Source organism: Epargyreus clarus, unplaced genomic scaffold, assembly GCF_041222505.1.
Source record: "Epargyreus clarus isolate Ecla_fem2 unplaced genomic scaffold, WU_Ecla_fem_2.2 ptg000025l, whole genome shotgun sequence".
In the NCBI taxonomy this organism is placed as follows: Eukaryota; Metazoa; Arthropoda; class Insecta; order Lepidoptera; family Hesperiidae; genus Epargyreus; species Epargyreus clarus.
In genome coordinates this window covers 1408289-1431385 of record NW_027332232.1, presented here as the reverse complement: position 1 = coordinate 1431385, position 23097 = coordinate 1408289, and the positions used below count along the sequence as shown (strand labels likewise).

Below are 23097 nucleotides of genomic sequence, written 5' to 3'. Positions count from 1 at the left end.
GGCGGTGGTGTCGTAGAAGGGGTTCTTCCACCTTCGTATATCAGCTCCCTTAACTATTGACCTGTTTTTATTGTCTGCTTTGCCATCGAATTAGGAATTCTGCACGTCAAACTGCATCGTCGAAAGTCTATTACCAATTAGTCATTCTTTCCAAAGGTACCACGGAACATCGTTGACTACGTTATCCACTGCGGCGCCGCTACTACAATCAGAACATGAGGCCAGAGCGCAGCATTCATTGGTTGCTCACCTCCCCATAAAGTTCAACGTCAGCTGCCAACCTTCAATTAAGAGTATAGCGTAAGTTTATACAAAGATACATACATAACTCTTTTTTTTTTTTTTTTTTTTTAATATTTGAACCTGACGATAAAGCAGACGTGCTACCTGATGGAAAGTAGTTAACGTCGCCTATGGACATTTGCAACACCAGGGGAGTCGCCAATGCATCGCCGGCTTTGAAGGAGAGCTCTTTTTGCACCTTTTTTGAAGAGCCCCATGTCATAGCGCTCCTTAATAAGAGTGTGTGTTGTGTGTGTGTGTTGCACATATGTGTAAATGTATATAACATATGGTACACCTGATGGTAAGAGGCTATTGTCGCGTATAGACATCTGTTATAATGTTTTGTAACGCTTTTATTAGCTTGGGTTGTATCTATGTGTGTATGAAACGGAATCTTTGAGCTATTTTTTTTTTTTTTTCATAATATAGGAGTAGCCGACGAGCATACAGTCCACCTGATGGTAAGTGGCTACTGCCGCCCATGGACATCTTTAATCAACCCCAGATAGGATTAGATATTCCTGCCTGAGGTCGGCCACAGATGCGCCGCTACCCCTGAGGACTAAGCTGGAATGCCTCGGAAAAGTCTGTCTCCCTTACCACACCCTTCAAACCGGAACACAGCAGCGCCTAACACTGCTGTTATTAGGTAGAAATAGGTGTGGCGGTGGTGCCGCCGGAGTCGAACCACAAAGGGTTCTACCACCTTCAAAAATTTTCACAAACTTCCACTACTCTGATTTATTTGAAACTTTGCACACGTATCAAGGGCCAATGACAATGCAATAATTTGATAACAGTTTCCCATTATTCTTATTAGATTAATTAATTCCCCAATTTATGAGTTTGTCACAGACTAAAACATTAAGAATAAATAAAAGTTTAAAAAAACTAAAAAAATACGCTAGTTTTTAGTTCGATTAGCGATAAAAGCGTGTTTTTTTTTAGTTTTTTTTTAAACTATTATTTATTACTAAATTAAATGTCTTTGTAATCCAGGTTAACTTGGTTAAACCCATTCGCCCAAAGAGCTGGGGTAGCGATGCATTCAAGGGTCCAAATCGCCATGAAGACCCCGACTGGAGAGGATGCTTACACCATATCTGGACATAAGAATAACAATGGGGTAAGTGAATTATAAAATACCCATAATAAAGGAGTAGCAGACTATGTATGCAGTCAACCTGATGGTAAGGCTACTGCTGCCCATGGACGTCTGTAATCAACCCCAGATAGGATTAGATTCCTATCTGAGGTCGGCCACAGATGCGCCGCTACCCCTGAGAACTAACGGAACGCCTCGGAGTATGTCTCCCCTTCAAACCAAAACACAGCAGCGCTTAACACTGCTGTTATAACAGAAATTGGTGTGGCGGTGGTGCCACCGGAGTAGCCACAGAGGCTTCACCTTAAAATAGAACGAATTAATATATTACCGGGAATTTGAATTGGACTAGGTTAATTTTTTTTCTTTTCTTTTTGTTGCTTTTATCCTATTCCCATTTGCATTTCTATTTATTTAGTTTCTTTATCTTGTTTCAATACGTGCTTCAATGAAATTTTCTTTTAATTTCAATTTCGTTTAGTTTATTATTATTTCTGCATTCTGCTCTTTCTGCTCCATTCTGTTTAAATTCATTTCATACCATCATCATCAACCTATTACTGTCCCACTGCTGGGCACGGGTCTCCGCTCAGAATGAGAATTAGGCCATAGTTCACCGCGCTGGACAAGTGCGAATTGGTAGACTTCACATTCCTTTGATTTTTTTTCTCTGGATGAGTTACTTCACCGTATAAGCAAGTGATAATTAACTTATAATAATCACGTAACTTTGAATAATCAGAGGTCTGGGATTTGAACCTCGGACCCCTCGATCAAGAGGCCGCGTTTCGTAACCACTAGGCTTTCATTTCATACCGATTTATATAACAAATATTTTTTTTATTCTGTATCGCATTATTCACTTTTGTATATTTATGACTTTTAAGGAATTAGGAATGCGCATACTAAAGCTAATTCAGCGCGAAAAACTAAGCTATAAACTAGTAAATTTTACTTATGATTCTCAGAATCATACAAGGTAAAGATAATATTTAAAGGACTTTTATTTTTACTTCTAGGATAATGAAGGCATTTTCTTTGATTGCGAGCAAAAAACTTCAGGAACTGAAGTTTTGGAGAAGATATTAATGTCAAAAATCATTAATTATGAGTAAGTAAATACTTACGATTTTTTTAACACTTACACACGAGAAATGTGATATCTAATATGCCTTTTACTAATAAGCATTTATCTAGGTTTTATTTGTAGCGACCTTCCGCTACTCGTCAAGAGATGGCGCTGCTGAATCACGCTATCGAAGTTTTCTAAACATCTGGCATATATACAAGCTCCGAACTGAGACTGTCGGAGCACGGCCGCTCACCGGGCATGATCACCTAGCCCGGCGGGAGATCTCCCTTTGCCAAATATCTGCCAAAGATTAAGATTAAGATTCAAATTAGGCATTGTCGAAATTCGATCTTTGGTACGTAAATAATAGATAGATTGAGTCATAATAACGGGTGATAGTGAGCAATAGTTTTTGGATTAGATAGTCAAAGATGACATCATAATTATGATTGTATCTTTAAAATTATTCCAAATAAAATGTTGATTTGATTCTTAGTTTCCAATAAATACGTAAATAATCAACGTCTTTTAAAACATTGTATGGTCCGCGCCAATCTGCTAGTTTGCTCTGAAGTTGTTGCGAGCAGGTGTAGTCATACAATTTGCTATGGCAACGCGATTCATTTCTATATTCAGAGCGGACTAGCAGTTTTACGCAGAATATATTTCACTACTACTAAAGCAGCATTTTAAAATAATCTTTTACTCCATTCCAGTATCCTCCCAACCCCAAAACCTTCACAAATGCTGAACAGCATACTCCTTCTAACCACTCCATCATCAGGATCCTGTGGCATCATCATCCCGCCAACTCCACAAGACCAGAGTGGTAATGAGGTCATCAAGGTCAGCTTCAGTCTTGGAGACGCCAGGTTCGAGAGGATCGATCGCTGGGAGGTCAATCTTGGGTTCCTTTTGAGTTATTACAGGTAATTGCATTACCACTTCTTTGGCAGGTGTCACAAGTAGAACACTTTAAGCTGCCTACATTAGCAATTCCATACTATTAGATAACTTTGCAAACTGAACCTTTAATACGTACAACGAAGTTACGAATCCTCCATATTGTTTTTTCATCGAAAAGCGCGCCGAATCTATCTGTCTACATGACAGCTAGTGTTGGACATCAAGCGTAGTGATGTGTCTAATTACCTATTCTCTTATAACAGCTGCTGTCTTTTAGTTTGAAGGGTATGGTAAAGGTGTGGTATTGGAGGCTATGATAAATCCATCGTATCCCTGAAGGCTAATCTAAGTTTGAATCTGATCAGAGATGTGACTTCCGAGGAATAGGATGATTGCCTCATGCCTAAATTAAAAGTGGAAAAGGCCGCAATCACCACATTACAAGAATAATAGTTCTACCACCCTTCAATCTACACTATAATATTATAAAGAGGAAAACTTTGTTTGTTTGTTTGGTTGTAATGAATAGGCTCAAAAACTACTGGACCGATCTTGAAAATTCTTTCACCACTCGAAAGCTACATTATCCACGAGTAACATAGGCTATATTTTATATGAAATATATTTGATAAATAGATTTTGAGGCGGTACAAAGTTTGCCGGGTCAGCTAGTAATAAATAAAACTAATTGTAACATAATTTATTTAAACTAACGTTTTTTTAGCCAAGAAGATAAAAACGTAGATGTATACCTAAAGGTGGACTCAAGCACGAAGCTCAGAGCAGCGAACGGCAATATGACGGTGGATTGGTTCCTGTACGTGAAACAACCGTACGCTGGTAACCCTGAGAAGACTTATTGGAAGGTAAGGCTGAGGTTAGGTTAATAGTTCCGGGACCAGAATAGGGCTACAGTATCTCCTGCTTGTCGTAAGAGGTGACTAAAAGGGGCTTTCGGGTTGCGGGTGCTAAGAGTGGGAGCTTGAACCGTCCGGCCAACGACCCCGGGAGGGACGGCGATATGTGTGGTCGCATAACGTCGTGTACATCGGACGGTGGGGTGATTCAATCTCACTTGGGTGGAGCCCGACGGGGCAGTGCGCTGAGAGGACTCCGGTTGCGTTCCTTTGGAGATCCCGGAGTCCTCTACGCAGCGCTGAGGACGGCCACCGGGGGGTTTTAGTGCGGTAAAAGTCCCACATAACCCCGTGTCGCTCCCACGGCACCGGGTACCTTTTGAAGGTTTCCCCCTCGAGAAGAAAAAAGAAAGGTCAGATTTGGCGTCGTTCTTTTTTATAATATATTAGTAGCAGATGAGCATGCAGTCCACCTGATGGTGAGTGGATACTGACGCCCATGGACATCTGTATCAACCCCACATAGAATTAGATTCCTACCTGAGGTGACGCGATGCGATGCTACCCCTGAGGACTAAGCTGGAACGCCTCAGAAAAGTATGTCTTCCTTACCAAACCCTTCAAACTATAACACAGCAGTGCCTAACACTACTGTTATTAGGTAGAAAGAGGTGTGGCGGTGGTGCCGCCGGAGTCGAACCACAAAGGGTTCTTACACCTTTAGAATGCTGACGTTTGGCTAGATCAATAGCTATGCCACAAGCACTGACAAATAGGAATATATACTGACCTCAGGTAGGAATATCTAATTCGATCTGGGGTTGATTACAGATGTCCATGGGCGGCAGTAGCCACTTACCATCAGGTGGACTGCATGCTCGTCTGCTGCTCCTATATTATAAAAAAAATACACACTAAACATTCTATCCACATGCTTGAATTTGTAACAGTTTGGCAAACCTTGCTTTTACATTAAATTACATCTGGGGGCACGGTAGTGTCCCCGCAAGTCGAGCAAAAAAAAAGCGGCACGGCCGTACCACTATATTCTCGAAGCAATTCAGGCCATTTTCGACCAACTTCGTTGTTAATAAAACTTGATTAACTTTAAACTTATCTTTATTAAATTACATTCCTTTTTCCAGCTCTGCTATTCCAAGGAAGATGTCAGTCATGCTCCCGCTGACCTGGATGTGGTCAGCCATCCAGCGACGTACGAGGGCAGAGTTTTGGTCACTTACAGATCTGGTGACAGGTACCAATAAAGATTATTATCAAAGTTTCAGGTTTTGTTTGTGTTTCGCTTATACATTACAAAGAAGGAGAGAGAAATGAATTGTAATGCCGTAATTTCGCATTAGAAGCTTTATGGAAACAAACAATTAGATATATTTTATATGTATTTTTGGAGTTTACTCCTTAAGAAACGATTTGAGTTATAAGGCCCGGTACGGAAATTTTATGAGGAGTAAAATCAAGTGTAACACGAAAAGTTGAGGCGTTACGTAGAAAGAGACAAAAATATATATCCACACTTTACGCGCAACACCAGTGAAGTCACTGAATAGAAATGTCATAATTTTATTTTTTTGTACTAGTGACGTGAAGGAATGCGTTGTATCGGTAAAATAGGTTCACAGACTACATATTAAAAGTATTTTTAGCCACAAATGAAACATAGATAATTTAAAATAAGCCAAATACGAAGGTGCTAAACTCGGACATGTATACATGTCCGTGGACGGTTACGGTACATTTCGTTTCGGACATGTATACATGTCGCTGGGCGGCAACGTAAATGATCCATTACAATCCCTCCTCTTTATTACAATCATCATATCCTCTCAAAAAGGAAGTAGCGTTTTTAACCAAAAAATGAATCAAGAGTGCTTTTATTAATTTAAAATACAGTGAGTTCAAATCCCATATGAAAGTAATTATTACAATAAAAATAATTAGCAATATATAAAACATTAAAACGTCATTAACTATTTTCTATTCGATATACATCATAATTATCGTTCGTAAGGAGTAAACTCCAATCGTGCGTCGTAGCTGACACACACACACTTTTTTTTTGTATTATTTGAATCAATGATATATAAAGCGCTAATACATACAGACTAAATAGACTTGTTATTAACGTATAAAATAATTGTATATAGTATTTGACCAAAAGTGTCAATTTCAAAACATATGGGTTTTAATGAAATCGAAACCAGCCGAGCAGAGATAGCCTCGTGGTTTGAACTTCATCTCCTCGTGGTGGAGATCCATATTCTAGGCATGCATTTCTAATAAAAAAAGAACAATTATCCCTTTGAAGAAAATTGGTGAAGATTGGTTGCCGTACTATCACATTATTTTTGAAGTGGGGGGCTTTTTTATTCTGAGAGACCTCTGCTTAGTAGCTAAATGGTAATTTGTTGATGTTGTTTTAGTTACCAGAGCTGCCACACAGATGGACAAGTGAGCAGGCTGGTGGTAGACTACAAAGGAAGACCCAGGAATGTGAATGGAGAGCTGGAGAGAGTTGTGGACGTCAAGATTTGTGGGGAGAAGGTAATGTTAATAGTAACTGAATAAGCGATGGGTAGAGGTATTGAAGGTGGTAGAACCCTCTGTGGATCCACTCCGGCTGAACCACCGCTACACCTATTTCTGTTATAACAGCACGGTTAAGCGTTTGCTGTGCTCTGGTTTGAAGGGTGTGGTAAGGGAGACATAGTTTCCAAAGCGTTTCAACTTAGTCCTCAGGGGTAGCGGCGCATCTGTTGCCAACCTCAGAGAGGATTAATCTTATCCATGGGCGGCAGTAATCACTTAACACATACATATATGGACATCTGTGATCAACCCCAGATAGGATTAGATATTCCTAAGCTGGAACGCCTCGGAAAACTAAGTCTTCCTTACCGCACCCTTCAAAACAGAACACAGCAGCGTTAAACACTGCTGTTATGAGGCTGAAATGGTGGCGGTGGTGCTGCTGGAGTCGAACCACAAAGGCTTCTACCAGCTTCAGTTTCTTAACTTCACAGGTCAGTTATAACCCTCACAAACCGTGGTTATGGACGTTCCATTAATATTTTATAAATTTTAATATGTTTTACACAACGCAGCTACGATACCTCATTAATATTTTTCAGCTCCACGATTTTGATATTCTACCCAAGGTCGGGTTTGGTCGGGACACCACGTTGGGTCAAATCGTACAACATTTGGACAAGGATACTATCAATTCCTCTGCTTTGATCAAGGTAAGTTTTGTGTAAACTATTTCGAAATTAAGTAATCTTATATGTAAATGTACATTCTTATGCCGCGATAGTATATTTGCCAAAATGTCACAAATTCAAACGAATATATAGCGTTTGTCTTGGCTCGTGTACGTTTGGAAGCGCGTGTAACCCCGGTACCAGTTATAAACAAATATTTGAACAAAACTTTGCTCACACATTTGAACACTTATTTGTTTATTTTTTAACCTGTCTCTCATGTCATGGTCTCCTAGCAACTGGAAATTGCGCGTGTGTAGCAGGCTCCGCACATACTTTAAGTTTGAACGCTTTGATGTGCGCTCGAAAAACCGACACAGGCAAAGTGCAAATAATTCAAGGAAGATTTGAAGAAATATTGAAATACTTGCTTCACTGTGTTCAAACATTTGTTCAAATGTGTGTGCTATGTCTGGCGCTGGCCTAACGCTTGTGGCCTGACTTTGTGGTATAAGCCGAGCGGATGCGGCAATATATTTCCGATTGTGAAACCAAATCAATATTATTTTAGTTTTATAGTCCTTAAGTATGTGTTTGTTTTTTATGTTAGTCCTGGGTTCACATCCCTGGCACAAAGCGGAGGTTTCAATTGTATTAGTAATAATAAAATATCATTTTCTTAAATGGTGAAGGAAAACGTCATCAGGCAACGTACTTGCTCGTCAAAAAAGTTCTTAAAGGCGTGTGAAGTCTACCAATAAGCACTTATCGAAATGTCTCGGCTTAAAAATTCAGCCTTTTTCTTAGGTGAGATCCGTGCCCAGTTTTGGGACAATAATAGGTTGACGACGACGACACAAAACTGGGTTCTTTTGCCCTCTCATCATTAACCCATTACTCTCCCACTGCTGTGTACGGGTCTCCTCTCATAATGAGAAGGAAAAGGCCCCAGTCCATCGCGCTGGCCAAGTGCGTATTGATAGACTTCACATACCTTTGATATTTTTGAGGTGGGATGCCTGGGATCCTGGGATGAGCTTCGGACCCTTCGATCGAGGGACGGAGTTTCTTAACCACTAGGCTATCACTGCCTATCTGCCCTCTACCTATCCCTAAAAGTAAAAATGAACTACGGGCTAAACTTCTCATTATGAGAGAACCGTGCCTAGCAGAGAAACAATAATGATGTTGATATTTTTTGATAAAATGATGACGAATGAGTGGATGATGACGAAGTCTTGTACGGGAGAAAAATTGTTGAAACATTATTCGATAATGATAATTAGCTAGATAATGATAAATTCTAATACAGAAAAAAAGATGTCGATATATTATTTGATGATGATTGGATTGATGATACACTTTTTACAGGAGAAAAATGGCGTGGCGTCGATAAGTGTGAACGGTGGAACTGATATGACCTTCAAGTCTGATAACTTCGCGTGGCTTCTGGACAACCTGGCCAACATCCAGCTGATGAAGAAGTTTGGACTGTACCGTGAGTGATGGAGAATATTCGTAATTGTAAAGTTTGGATGATATGATAAATATATTCATGATGATGAATATATTTATCATGATCGATCAAATAGAATTTTCTTTTTTGATCATTTTTTAAAGGATTGGAGTAGCAGATAAGCATGTAGGAGCCTCATGGTAAGTAGGCACTGCCGCCCATAGTTAGACACCTATGATTACCATATATAGGGTGGCGCAAAATGAATCATCCAATTGTGTTTTTGAATAAATTTTGTACGGAATAAAAAAAGTGATTTAGAGTAATAGAAATGTGATAAATTTGAGTGATAGTAATAGAAATCTTAAGGAAAGCCGTGGAAAATATGATAAAAGGGGTCCAGTGTCAACGCTGGTGGAAGACACTCGACAGATATTATAAGAATGTCATATTTTCTAATTACTCAAAAAAGTTACAGTTCCTGGTAAAGATTTCTATTGTAGCGACTTCCCGCTACTTGTCAAGAGATGGCGCAGCTGAATCACGCTATCGAAGTTTTCCAAATATCTTGCATATATACAAGTTGCAAACTGAGACTGTTGGAGCACGGCCGCTCCCCGGGCATGATCACCTAGCCCGGCGGGAGATCTCCCTTTGCCAAAGTGGGGTGTCTTTCACCTGATCTCCCTTTGCCAAACTATTACTCAAAATCACTTTTTTTACTCAGTACAAAAGTTATTCAAAAACGAAGTTGGATGATTAATTTTGCGCCACCCTGTAGAACAGTTTCTACCTGAAGCCGATCACAAGGCCCTTCCACAAAACCCATGAACTAGAAAACGCTAGAAATGCTACGCTACTACGCTAGAAAAAGGTGTGGCGGTGGCACTTCCCTGGTTGAACTATAGTAGCTCTGCATTGAAAATATCATTGATGTCCTGTGTCATGACAGCTAATACTATATGCATCTCTATATGTATTTTTTTGATATGTAACTTTTCTTTAAATAGTTTTTGTCAAAACTACTTTGTGTAATATAATATTATCATCTCAACTGTCATTCAAATTACTAGTGCAATACCTATATATGCATCTCTATGTGTAATTTTGAACTGATATACTTTTCTTTAAATAGTTTTTGTCAAAACTCTTTTGTAAAGTATAATATTATCATCTCAACTATCAATCAAATTACTAGTGCAATACGTAAAAATGTTCAAATTAAAAAAAAAAACAGATGTGCTGTTTTTACCCGACTGCCAAGGAAGAGTTATGTTTTTAAAAGATGGATTTGAGAGTAGCGATAATTTTACAGCAGTTAAACCACAGAGTTTAAATATGTTCACAGGCGAATGCCGTCTCCAAGAGTCTACCGTCCAGACCTTATCTGGTGCTGTTGGTAGACTACCACCACTGCAATGCAACGAAAGCCTCGTGCTAGCTGACTGCTCTCAGAAACCAAGGTAAATTGTGTAACTATGTCCTTTTTGTAATATAGAAGTAGCAGACGATGCAGTCCACTTGATGGTAAGCGGTTTCTGCCATGTACATCTGTAATCAACACCAGATATGTTTAGATTCTTACCTGAGGTCGTCCACAGATGCGCTACCCTTGAGGATTAAGCTGGAACTTCGGAAAAGTATGTCTCCCTTACCACACTTCAAACCAGTACACTGCAGCGCTTAAGACTGCTGTTATTAGTCGAGTTTTTTGTTTTATTAATATTTCACTAGTTTCTATATTTCTGAAGTTAAAACTTCTTTAGCGTCATTGTGCACTTTTTGTGAAGAGTAAAAATGTTAAACTCGCGTCAGGACACGTGGCCTGATCAAAAATTCGTAAGACGGAAAAACAAACGGCAAAAGTCAAGATGTCATCCGGTGTCAGCATAGAAAAAAATATGTCAATGGGTGTCAGTTTCATTTTTTATTTAATATATTTTATTATTCAAGTTAAGTTTCGAAAGGTTTCACTTCTCCCGTTGATTTTTTTGAGTTTAAGCTTTATCTTTCAGCTTTGCCATATTACGGCTTCAAGATGGGAGCATAAAGATATTGGTAGCAGAGGACAGTGTTGTGATCGGCAAGGCAGATGGACTGACAGATGGGCCGAAGACTATCAATAGTTTTACGTAAGATGTTCTGCAGTGTCTGAATAATCATCTTCATTACTGTCCCTTTGCTGGTCTACTTTCTGACTGGGAGGGATGGGACCGCGCTAGTCAAGTGCGGATTGGTAGACTTCACATACCTTTCTTCACGTACTCTCAGACGTGTAGGCTACTTAACAACGTCTTTCTTCACATTATTATTTATTAATAATAATAATAAGGTTTTTTTATAATATAAGAATAGCAGACGAGCATGCAGTCCACGGGATGGTTAGTGGCTACTGCCGCCCATGGACATCTGTAATCAACCCCAGATAGGATTAGATTCCTACCTGAGGTCAGCCACAGATGTGCCGCTGGCCTTGAGGACTAAGCTGAAATGCTTCGGAGAAGTATGTCTTCCTAACCACACCCTTCAAACCAGAACATAGCAGCGCCTAACACTGCTGTTAGTAGGTAAAAACAGGTGTAGGGGTGGTGCCGCCGGTGTCGAACCACAAAGGGTTCTACTACCTTCTTAAATACATATTATTATAGTTTTAACTAAACTAGCTGACTGGGACAAATTTGTACCGCCTCAAAATCTATTTATCAAATATATTGCATATATATTTGATATAGCCTATGTTACTCGTGGATAATGTAGCTTTCGAATGGTGAAAGAATTTTTAAAATCGGTCCAGTAGTTTTTGAGCATATTCATTACAATCAAACAAACAAACAAACAAAGTTTTCCTCTTTATAATATTAGTAAAGATAATAATAAACACATATTTCCAGGCTCTTCCCAACAGCAGATGGCATCAAAATAGTGTCAACACACACAGATGTGCTGGTCTACAAGCGTTACAATGAGACAGTGGTCCTCATGCCCCATTCGTACACGGACATGGCGTGCGGCGAGTGTGTGGGGCAGTACGAATATAATTCATGTTGATTATGTTAATTATCAAATGTATTAAAATAAATAGATGATTAAGTTGATTATTTCTTTTATTTCAAAATTCGGACGCAACGGAGAGTAATGTAATATTAATTTTATTCTTACGTTTGTTGGTCTCAAGATACACTAATTAGCTACTCGACTATTAACTATCAGTTTACTCAAATGCGGAGGGTAATGTTTCTAAATGTATGTATGTAAGATTAGATGTATTATAGTATTGTATTGAGGTTCATAAAACTGCAGAGAGTAATGTTAAACGTATGTGTATGTAACATTCGTTTATTTTTAACGTTATCATAGTAAGAGATTTTTTAGCCAGCGAAGAGTAATGTTGAACGTATGTGTGTGTGACATGTTTTTTAAACGTATGTGTTTGAAACATTAGTTTTACTTCAACGTCTTATTGAGATTTAGTCAACTGCGGAGGGTAATGTTATGGTCCCAAAATAACTCGCTAGTTCTTAACCCGAGTAAATCTCAAGTGTTGATTTTAGGCACTAAAAACCAAATAAAAAATGTCCAAGCCTATGAAGACAAAATAAATATCAACAATGTGGTTCTTGAGCAAGTAAACTCTGCGCGCAATCTAGGTGTTATTATGGATGGGCAACAAAAGTTTACCGAACATGTAAGCGGCAAAATTCGAACTGCTTTCTTTAGATTGAAGACGTTATATAAAATAAGGCCATATATTAACGAAGAGCTTCGTCTTATTTTATGTAACTCTTTGGTATTGTCGCATTTTAATTATTGCAGTTCTATCTTTGGACCAGGGCTAAACACAAACTTAGAGAGAGCCGTACAGCGGGTTCAAAATGCCTGCATTCGTTTTTGTTTTAATGTGCCAAAAAGAGAATACATTACCCCATACTTGAATAGGAAAGGCATCCTAAATATGAAATCGCAAAGAGAACTGCAATATGCTTGCACTGTTCACAGGATTATCTGGAATAAAAAACCCGAATACCTTTTCGAAAAATTACGTTGGGCAAAAGATACTGGTAATAATAAAGGTTTACGCTCAAGTTCTAAAAATCTATTAAAAGTGCCTGTACATAAGACTACCCGATACAGAAGGTGCTTCAAGTTTACTGCAGCAAGTATATGGAACGACCTGCCGCCTCCCTTAAGGAACAAAATGAGTACGGAATGTTTTAAAATAAAATATAAGACTGCATTGTTGAGAAAGCAACTTGCTGCCGTAAATTTGAATCACACTCACTGGAAGCTATTATCATTAAAGAATTTTTTCGACCCTAAATAATTCATTACTCACACATGTTACATATACATACACGCGCGCACACACACACACGCACACACACACACACACACACACACACACACACACACACACACACACACACACACACATATACACATACACAGTCACCCCGTACTCGAAGAGTCATATTATTTTTAATATTTAGTGTTGTAGCTTGTAGAATGTAATTATTATTAGTTGTTACCCAATATATGTTATTTAGTATTTATCTTCATTTTTGTTTGAAAAAGAACGAATTGACCGAGGTAGGGGAGTCAAGTCCTGAATTCCCGCATAACAACTCAGGGAGGAGGGAGTGGCTGAAAAACAGCGCTCCATAGGATCGTAATCCTGTGGTAGCAATAGCTGAGGCACTTCCTTTTGCCTAGATTATAACCACAAGTAGTAAGCAATTATTATTATTTCTTTGTTTTTTATCTCTTTTGTGTATTTTTATTATGTTATATTTAAAGAAAAAACATGTTTAATTTTAAGTTTAGATTATGTTGTTGTAATTTTTAAGGCAATAAAATGTTTTTATTATTATTATTATTATTATTAAACGTATGTATGTAAGATTCGTTTAATTCTAGTATTGTGTTGAGGTTCATTAAACTGCGGAGGGTAATGTTATAAGCGTATGTATGTATGTATGTATGTAACTTTCGTTTAATTTGAACGTTGTTGTAAGAGATTTTTTAGTCAGCGGAGAGTATGTTAAATGTAACGGAGAGTAATGTAACATTCGTTTTCTTCTAACGTTTTGTTGAGATTTACTCGACTGCGGAGGGTAATGTTCCTAAACGCATTAAAATAGTGTCAACACACATATGTCCTGGTCTATTAGCGTTACAACGAAACAGTGGTCCTCATGCCCCATTCGTATACGGACATGGCGTGCGGCGAGTGTGTGGGGCAGTACGAATATAAATCATGTTGATTATGTTAATTATCAAATGTATTAAAATAAATAGATGATTAAGTTGATTATTTGTTTTATTTCAAAATTCGGACGCAACTGAGAGTAATGTAATATTAATTTTATTCTTACGTTTGTTGGTCTCAAGATACACTAATTAGCTACTCGACTATTAACTATCAGTTTACTCAAATGCGGAGGGTAATGTTTCTAAATGTATGTATGTAAGATTAGATGTATTATAGTATTGTATTGGGGTTCATAAAACTGCGGAGAGTAATGTTAAACGTATGTGTATGTAACATTCGTTTATTTTTAACGTTATCATAGTAAGAGATTTTTTAGCCAGCGGAGAGTAATGTTGAACGTATGTGTGTGTGACATGTTTTTTAAACGTATGTGTTTGAAACATTAGTTTTACTTCAACGTCTTATTGAGATTTAGTCAACTGCGGAGGGTAATGTTATTTAACGTATGTATGTAAGATTCGTTTAATTCTAGTATTGTGTTGAGGTTCATTAAACTGCGGAGGGTAATGTTATAAGCGTATGTATGTATGTATGTATGTAACTTTCGTTTAATTTGAACGTTGTTGTAAGAGATTTTTTAGTCAGCGGAGAGTATGTTAAATGTAACGGAGAGTAATGTAACATTCGTTTTCTTCTAACGTTTTGTTGAGATTTACTCGACTGCGGAGGGTAATGTTCCTAAACGCATTAAAATAGTGTCAACACACAGATGTCCTGGTCTATAAGCGTTACAACAAAACGGTGGTACTCATGCCCCATTCGTACACGGACATGGCGTGCGGCGAGTGTGTGGGGCAGTACGAATATAATTCATGTTGATTATGTTAATTATCAAATGTATTAAAGCAATAAATAGATGATTAAGTTGATTATTTCTTCTATTTCGTATTGTGGTGTTTGCTTAATTATTAACCGACTTCAAAAAGGAGGTGGTTGTCAATTCGGCGGGTTTATATATATATTTTTTTATGTATGTACACGAATTACTCCGCCGTTAGTGGACCGATTTTGATAATTATTTTTTTATCGTATAGAGACGAGCTGGAAGTTGGTCCCACTTAAATATGGTTAGGATCCATCGATGGGTTCTGGAGAAAATGAGGGGAACTCCTTCACCCATGTTAATATAACAGCCATAACTTCGCCGTTTATGAACCTATTTTAATGCCTTTAATTTCGTGTGTGGACAATTGCTACAAGTTGGTCCTATTTAAATATGATGAGGATCAGAGTGGGTTCTGGAGACAAAATATGTAACTCATGTCGCTCATATTAGACACGCTGTTTACATCGTTATCCAACGAAACATATTGAGCGCCGACTTCAGAAATATGTACTAAACCAACATTTATTTCAATTATTTTTTTACTTTATAGTGACATAGAAGTCGGTTATATTTGTTTTTATTTCAAAAGATTTTTTTTATCGACGGAGAGAAATATTTTTAAACGTATGAATGTATGTATGTACGTAGGTATGTATGTAACATTAGTTTTATTCTAGCGTTGTATTGAGATTTGCTCGACTGCGGAGGGTAATGTTTAATGTTTCATTCTCAGTCTAAATTATGACAGTGGCAGTGACGTAGGCTACTTTACTTTCGGTTATTTTTTTAAGTAGATGGAGTTTCTTTTTTTGTAATAGTAATTATTAGTTTATATAGAAGTAGCAATCGAGCATTTTAGGTGATGTTAAGTGACCATTTCTGCCTATGATTAGCGCCAAGCAGGATTAAAAAGACCTAAGGTCGTCCACAGATGAGTTTCTAGTCCTGACCTACAAGTTGGGACATTGCACATAACATAGCAGCACTTAACACTGCTGTTATAACGCAGATTCTTCCGAAGTTAAGCCACAAAGGGTTCTACTATCTTCAATTTTAATAGGGTTGTGAGCATAGAAACCATTACTTAACGTATAGGGTGAGCAGCATTAAGAAAACATCCAAAAAGGGTCAACAACAAAGCCCCACAAACAATTCAACGAACACGAAAAATTAACCTCATTTTATGTAACCCAAAACAAAAAAACAAAAGACAAATAGAACGGAAACTTCACTAAGGCGTTTAATTTAAGCAGCTCACTGATCAAACGTGCGTCGCGGACGGCGTCCCACGCTCGACTGACCGGCTAACATGATTTAAAATAAGAACGCGCTCATCGCGCCTAATGATTGGTCAGGGCTAATTCATTTGGAAGTAACGCGCGCTCCTGATTGGCCCTTTGATCGCTCAACGGACCGATAGTTCAGGTCCTACAGGATTATTTATAGGGTAGTCTTTTGATTTTCAGAGCGGAGTGTGAAGTGCAGTGTTTTGAAAATGCATGGTTGGTTTAGTTTTTATTTATAATACGCTTTTTATATAATATAAGTAGACATGCAGTAACCTGATGGGAAGTGGGTAGGTTTTTTTTAGGGTTCCGTACCCAAAGGGTAAAAACCGGAACTCTATTACTAAGACTTCGCTGTCTGTCCGTCTGTCCGTCTGTCATAGGGCTATATCTCCGGAACCGTAATAGATAGACACATGATTTTTATACAGAAGATGCATAACGGTGGCCGCTATAACAACAAATACTAAATATAAAATAAAGTTGAGTATTAAAGGGGGTCTCTATATAACAAACCGGTATTATTCGGCATTTTTCGATCTAACTGTTAAACTGTACTAGGAAGACGGTTGAAATTTTAATAATCCGTTTACTACTATAACTGGTATTATAATAAATACAAATAAGAACCATAAAACATATTTTAATATAGTTATTTTAATTTTATTATACGTTGTTTACGAATCACCCCATCATCATCCCATACAGAATGTATGTAATATGTCCCTCTTACCTTCAAACCAGAACACAACAGCGCTTAACACTGCTGTTATTATAACAGAAATATATTTCTGTTATAATAACAGAAATAGGTGTGGCGGTGGTGCCGGAATCGAACTACCTACCATTCATTCCCAATATTGTTTTATATAACAACAAGTATAGGCATGTGTAGATCATTTGATGCATAATTTAATATTACCAGGATCCTATTAAAACTTACTCATATGAATATAATACATGAACCCTCTTTTACACCGGTAAACATCAGGTTAACCACTTGTTGGAGCTTAAGCGATAAGATAAAACCCTCTGTGGTTCGACTCCGGCATTACCGGCACATTTATTTCTGTTATAACAGTGTTAAGCGCTGCTGTGTTCCACCTTGGAGTGTAAGAGACATATTTATCCGAGGCATTCCAAATTAGTCCTCAAGTAGTAAAGCATCTGGTAGGAATTTTAATATTCATCATCATCACCATCATCAACACCCCATTGTCGTTGTGCTGGGCACGGGTCTCCTCTCATAATGAGAAGGATTAGGCCATAGTCCACCGCGCTGGCCAAGTGCGTATTGGTAGACTACACATAGCTTTGAGATTTTTTTTATAAATCTCACAGGTATGCAGGTTTCCTCGCGATGCTTTCCTTCACCGTTTAAGAAAGTGACAATTAGTTTCTAATACGCACGTAATTTTGATAAATCAGAGGTGCGTGCCTGGGATTTGAACCTCGGAGCCCTCGATCGAAAGGCCAAGTTTTTTAACCATTAGGCTATCACTGTTTGTGATATTTGATATTTAAATATTATTCGGGATTAAATACAGATGTATGTGGACGGTGGTAGCCACTTACCATCCGGTGGACTGCATGATCCTTTGCCACTTCTTTATAAATATATTATATAACTCAAAGGTGACTGACTGACATAGTGATCTATCAACGCACAGCCCAAACCACTGGACGGATCGGGCTGAAATTTGGCAACAGGATGTTATGACGTAGGCATCCGCTAATAAAGGATTTTGATTAATTCTACCCCCAAGGGGATAAAATAGGGGATGAAAATATTACTTCGTAACGCGAGCGAAGCCGCGGGCCAAAGCACGTTTGTAATAAAGCGAGCGTAGCGACCTGCGTGGAGGAGCGATCATCACACCGGTGTGAAGGGCAGAGGGGTCTGGGTTCGAATCCCGGCCAGATATCTGAACGATGAATTAGGATATCTGGGTGTTTGTGTATAGTCTTTTAGTGAAACATTTTACAATGTATCTATGACTAAAAAGCGTTATTAATTATTATGTATCTGGGATTAATTACAAATGTCTATGGGCGACAGTAGCCATTTACCACTTATTATTTGACATGATGAAAAAGCCATAATAATGAAATAAAGAAAGGAATAAAAATAGTTTATCACAAAATACAGGAACCATAATGTAACAAAATGTATTCTGTATCAGGAGGCACGGCAGTGCCTCCGCCAAGTCGAGCCAAAAAAAGCGGCACGGCCGTAACATTCTTTTCTCGATGCAATTCGGCCCATTTTCTTATTTTTTTAATTTTTATATTTTCATAATATGAGAGTAGCAGACGAGCATTAATATTTTACTATATAAAATGTGTACCTAATAAAACTCGCTTATCGCTTCTCGCTTGTGATACAACAAGCGCCTCATCCGCACGTTGCCGGCGTAAACTGATCAAAGGATCTTCAAAGGCCCTGCATCAGCCTACGTTTCTAAATGGATTAACCTCTATTCGAGCAGTTTATCGCTTATAGCTCAGTGGCGTAGGTGGGTTTATGAGCTTATTATTAATAAACATTTTTTTTTATATTTCGGCAGGGCTAGGTGATCATGCCCGGGGTAGCTGCCGTGCTCCAACAGTCTCATTTCGGAGCTTGTATATATGCAAGATGTTTAGAAAACTTCGATAGCGTGATTCAGCAGCGCCATCTCTTGATGAGTAGCGAAAAGACACTACAATATACTATAGAAGCAGCAGACGAGCATGCAGTCCACCTGATGGTATAGACCGCGTGAAACTGCTAGTTCGCTCTAAATATAGAAATGAATCGCGTCGCCATAGCAAATTGTATGACTATACCGGCTCGCAACAACTTCAGAGCGGACCAGCAGTTTGGCGCGGACTATAAGTGTCTACTGCCGCCCATGGACATCTGTAATCAACTCAGGATAGGATTACATATTCCTACCTGATGTCAGCCATAGATGCGCCGCTACCCCTGAGGACTACCACACCCTTCAAACCAGAACATAGCAGCGCTTGACTCTACTGTTAATAGGAAGAAATAGGTTTAGCGGTGGTGGCGCCGGAGTAGAACCACAAAGGGTCCTACTACCTTCAAAACTTCCGTACTCAATGGGTAAAAACCAAATTCTATTATTAAACCTCCTCTGTCTGCCCGTCTGTCACAGGGCTCTATCTCCTGAACCGTAATAGATAGACATTGATTTTTTTACAGAGTATCTATAACAGTGGCTGCTATAACAACAATCATGACAAAAAAGAAACTTGAAATTAATTGAGACCACCATTGCCACTATACAAGAAACAGCTATTTTTCGGCATTCTTCAGTAATTGGTCCGCCAATTATCATATCTGGGATTGATTACAGATGTCCAAGGGCAGCAGTAGCTACTTACCATCAGGTGGACTGCATGTTCATTTGGATTCTTTTTTCATAAAATATATATAAATTACGATGCATATGCATGTAGTGATAGACTAATGATAGCCTAGTGGTTAAGAAACTCGGCCTCTCGATCGAGGGGTCCGAGGTTCAAATCCCAGGCACGCTGATTTTTCAAAGTTATGTGCTTATTAGAAATTAATTATCACTTGCTAAACGGTGAAGGAAAACATCGGGGGAAACCTGCATACCTGAGATATTTATGAAAAACAAAATCTCAAAAGCATGTGAAGTCTACCAATACGCACTTGGCCAGCGCGGTGGACTATGGCCTTATCCTTCTCATTCTGAGAGGAGACCCGTGCCCAGCAGTGGGACAGTAATGGGTTGCTGATGACGATGATGATGATGATGATGATAGACTAGTAGTTGGAATTCGGTCTGTGAATTAGGAAATCTAAGGTTCAAGCCCCAGACACGCCTATGATTTTCAAAATTATGTGCGTTTTAAAAATCAATTATCACATGCTTCAATGGCGAAGGAAAACATCGCAAGAAAACGTGCGTATCAGAAAGTTTAAAAAATGTCAAAGATCTGTGAAATCCGCCAATCTGTACTTGGCCAGTAGACTATGGCCTAAAACCTGACTCTGAGAGAGACCCGTGCCCAGTGATATGACATGCCCGTGCCATATGACTGTTTTGGTATTTGTTTACGTATTTGCCCATATAATTTCCAATCAGCGCCCCTAGCGGATTGCGTCAGAACTTGAAAATTGTATGGGCCAATACGTAAACAAATACCAAAACAGTCATATTTGTCAAAACGTAAAAACTCTTGGTGAGGGTACAGCAGTGGGACAATACGTTCATAAGTCATAAGTCATAATTATTTATTTGGATAAATGTGGTTAGTAGGTTGTACAGAGTTAGAGAGTTTCTCACATTTGCCATATTTGGCGTGCAAAATACATTTTTATAGTGTTAGTAGGTACAGCATTGTTTAATTTATGTCAATCATGTCATTATATTAATTTATTAATTAAAATTATGTCATTACATTAATAGAATAAAATTATGATTAGGGCATACATTCTTTCAGACTATAGAAACATTTTTCAAGGAGCCACTCGTGCAATTGTTTTTTAAATCTATTTATAGTTAAACTTTTAAATTTATTTGGTATTTTGTTGTATATAGTAACACACATATGATATGTGTTAACGACAAATTCTCGCTTGCAACTTCTATCCAAATCCATTTCAAATGACAGTTGCTAAAAATGAACAAATTCGAAAACGAAACACATTATACCCATTAGCGTTATCAAAATTTAACGAGAGAGGTCACGGGACGGAGGTAGTCAAAAATTCAGGAGTATTAGAGCCTTGTTGACCTAAAAACCGAATGAGGCGTGAAGGCGCGTTTGAGTTAGGGAGAGTAATGGAGCGAGTGACTGTTATAATTTCGGTGTTAAAAAGATGAAAGGAACTCTGTGGGTCGAATCCGGCGGTACCCCTGCTACGTCTATTTCTGTTAAAATCAGTTGTGTTCCGGTTTGAAGGGTGTGATAAGACATACTTTGGCGAGGCGTTGCAGCTTAGTAGTCAAGGGTAGCGGCGCATTGCGGGCGACCTTAGGAAGGTAATGTTATGGGGGTTGACATTATACTAATAATTTAATTTTTATATATTTTTTAAATTTAGTATTTTAAGACATAATTATATACCATTATTGTGTGCTCATTTGTGGAGGGAAAATAGAGAAACATTTGTTTTCAATTAAGATCGAATGTTTACCTATTTTTTACAATGAAGAAGATTTGATTTTATTATAGTCCATGGGCCTCAGTAGCCATTTAAGATCAGGTGGATTGCATGCTCGTCCGCTACTCCTATAAATCCGCGTTTTACAAAAATAACAAGACGTACATATAACTGAAAATTTGTACCTTCATTAGAATGACAGTGGTGCCATCTGTCGGAAATTGTACGATCACATGCATAGTTTACGATTCTTTAAAGGACATGCAGTCAAACATTCATTTATATATAGATTAATTACGTAATTACTAATTATCAACTGGCGCAAGTCACTCGCCCAAACAAACGCAGCCTCACATTGATATCCAAGGAACGCGGGCATAAATATCGTGTGTTACTATGCATAGGTTTATCGATTGGGGATGCTTTAAATATCTTTACTTAATCGATATTATATCATATCATATCGTATCGATATAGGTTTTTACATTTAATTAATTTTAAAGGTAAAAAAGATAAGCTCCTACATTGATATAAAATTATTGATAAATGATATTTACAATATGATATATTAGGATTTTTAGGCTATTTATATACGAGTAAATATCGTTATTACTTTTATGATTGAAACATTTTATAAGGTCATAGAACCTTTGTGATTCGACTAACGGCACCAGCAGCAGTGGTTGACGATGATGATGACTTGATGGTGGGGGAGCATCTATGGAATATAATAAAATCTGGGGTTGATTACAGACGTCCATGGGCTGCAGTAGTCACTTACCATTAAGTGGACTGCATACTCCTTTTCCACTTCAATATTATAAACAGAAAATTCTGTAATCAACCACAGATAAGACTAGATTTCTGAGGTTGGTCACAGATACGTTACTGCCTCTAAGGACTAAATTGTAACGCCTCGGACAAGTATATCTCCTTTACCATACCCTTCACCGGAACACAGCAGCGCTACACTGCTGTTATTAGACAAAAACAGGAATGGTGGTGCTACCGGAGTCGAACCAACGTTCTACCATCTTCAAAAATAACGAAAATTTAATTTAAAGTAAATATTTACCAATTTCTCAAACAAAAACAATAATGTAATTCTAAGAATCCGTAGAGGTGCTACGTCGTAGTCGTTACTGTTTGTCTACGACGATTTCGTAGCCCTATCACGTAGGCGTCGCTCGTATACTCTTTATGCACGGACTCCGTAATTTTGTCCGAATTTTCGGGTGTTTTGTACTATAATGCACTTAGATAGCCATTTTGATTTGGATTAGTTATTGAAAAGGTAAATCTCCATAGTTTTTAAAGCGGTCAAAAATTAATTTGAAAGGTTGTAGAAAGAAAATGCTTCTACTCTATAAATGAATATTTAGAAATAAATTGATAATAATCTAAATTTAATTGTAAACGGACATGAAAAATCAAAAATTATAACTATTTCATTATTATTATTATTATTTTGTTATTTTGATTTTGTACTGACATGATTATTGTATAATTACGTCAATGTGACTAATTGTGTTATACGATTAAAACAAAGCAGGTTAACATAAATTTAATTTATAACCATATTTGCACGTCGAAATGGTAAAATAAGAGGATTCTTGTATCTTAGGACAGATTTCACCAGAGTTTTGTACCTTAGGCAAATAAAGATGTTTGATT

General features: G+C 38.0%; 1 protein-coding gene and 1 long non-coding RNA gene across 2 annotated transcripts in view; one reads left to right on the top strand and one right to left on the bottom strand.

The window, feature by feature from the left end:
* cv-d (vitellogenin-like lipoprotein) overlaps positions 1-11994 on the top strand; it is a 33737-nt gene extending 21743 nt beyond the window's left edge. The window contains exons 19-30 of the mRNA XM_073087135.1: positions 157-300; positions 1285-1411; positions 2410-2501; positions 3179-3391; positions 4093-4234; positions 5371-5480; positions 6667-6787; positions 7375-7485; positions 8815-8941; positions 10248-10362; positions 10915-11031; positions 11791-11994. Coding sequence (XP_072943236.1) covers positions 157-300; positions 1285-1411; positions 2410-2501; positions 3179-3391; positions 4093-4234; positions 5371-5480; positions 6667-6787; positions 7375-7485; positions 8815-8941; positions 10248-10362; positions 10915-11031; positions 11791-11947 — 1576 coding nt within the window. The 3' untranslated portion in view covers positions 11948-11994. The remainder of the gene's footprint in view (positions 1-156; positions 301-1284; positions 1412-2409; positions 2502-3178; positions 3392-4092; positions 4235-5370; positions 5481-6666; positions 6788-7374; positions 7486-8814; positions 8942-10247; positions 10363-10914; positions 11032-11790) is intronic.
* LOC140752787 (uncharacterized) overlaps positions 1-23097 on the bottom strand; it is a 238186-nt gene that overhangs the window by 135506 nt on the left and 79583 nt on the right. The gene's annotated exons all lie outside the window — the stretch shown is intronic.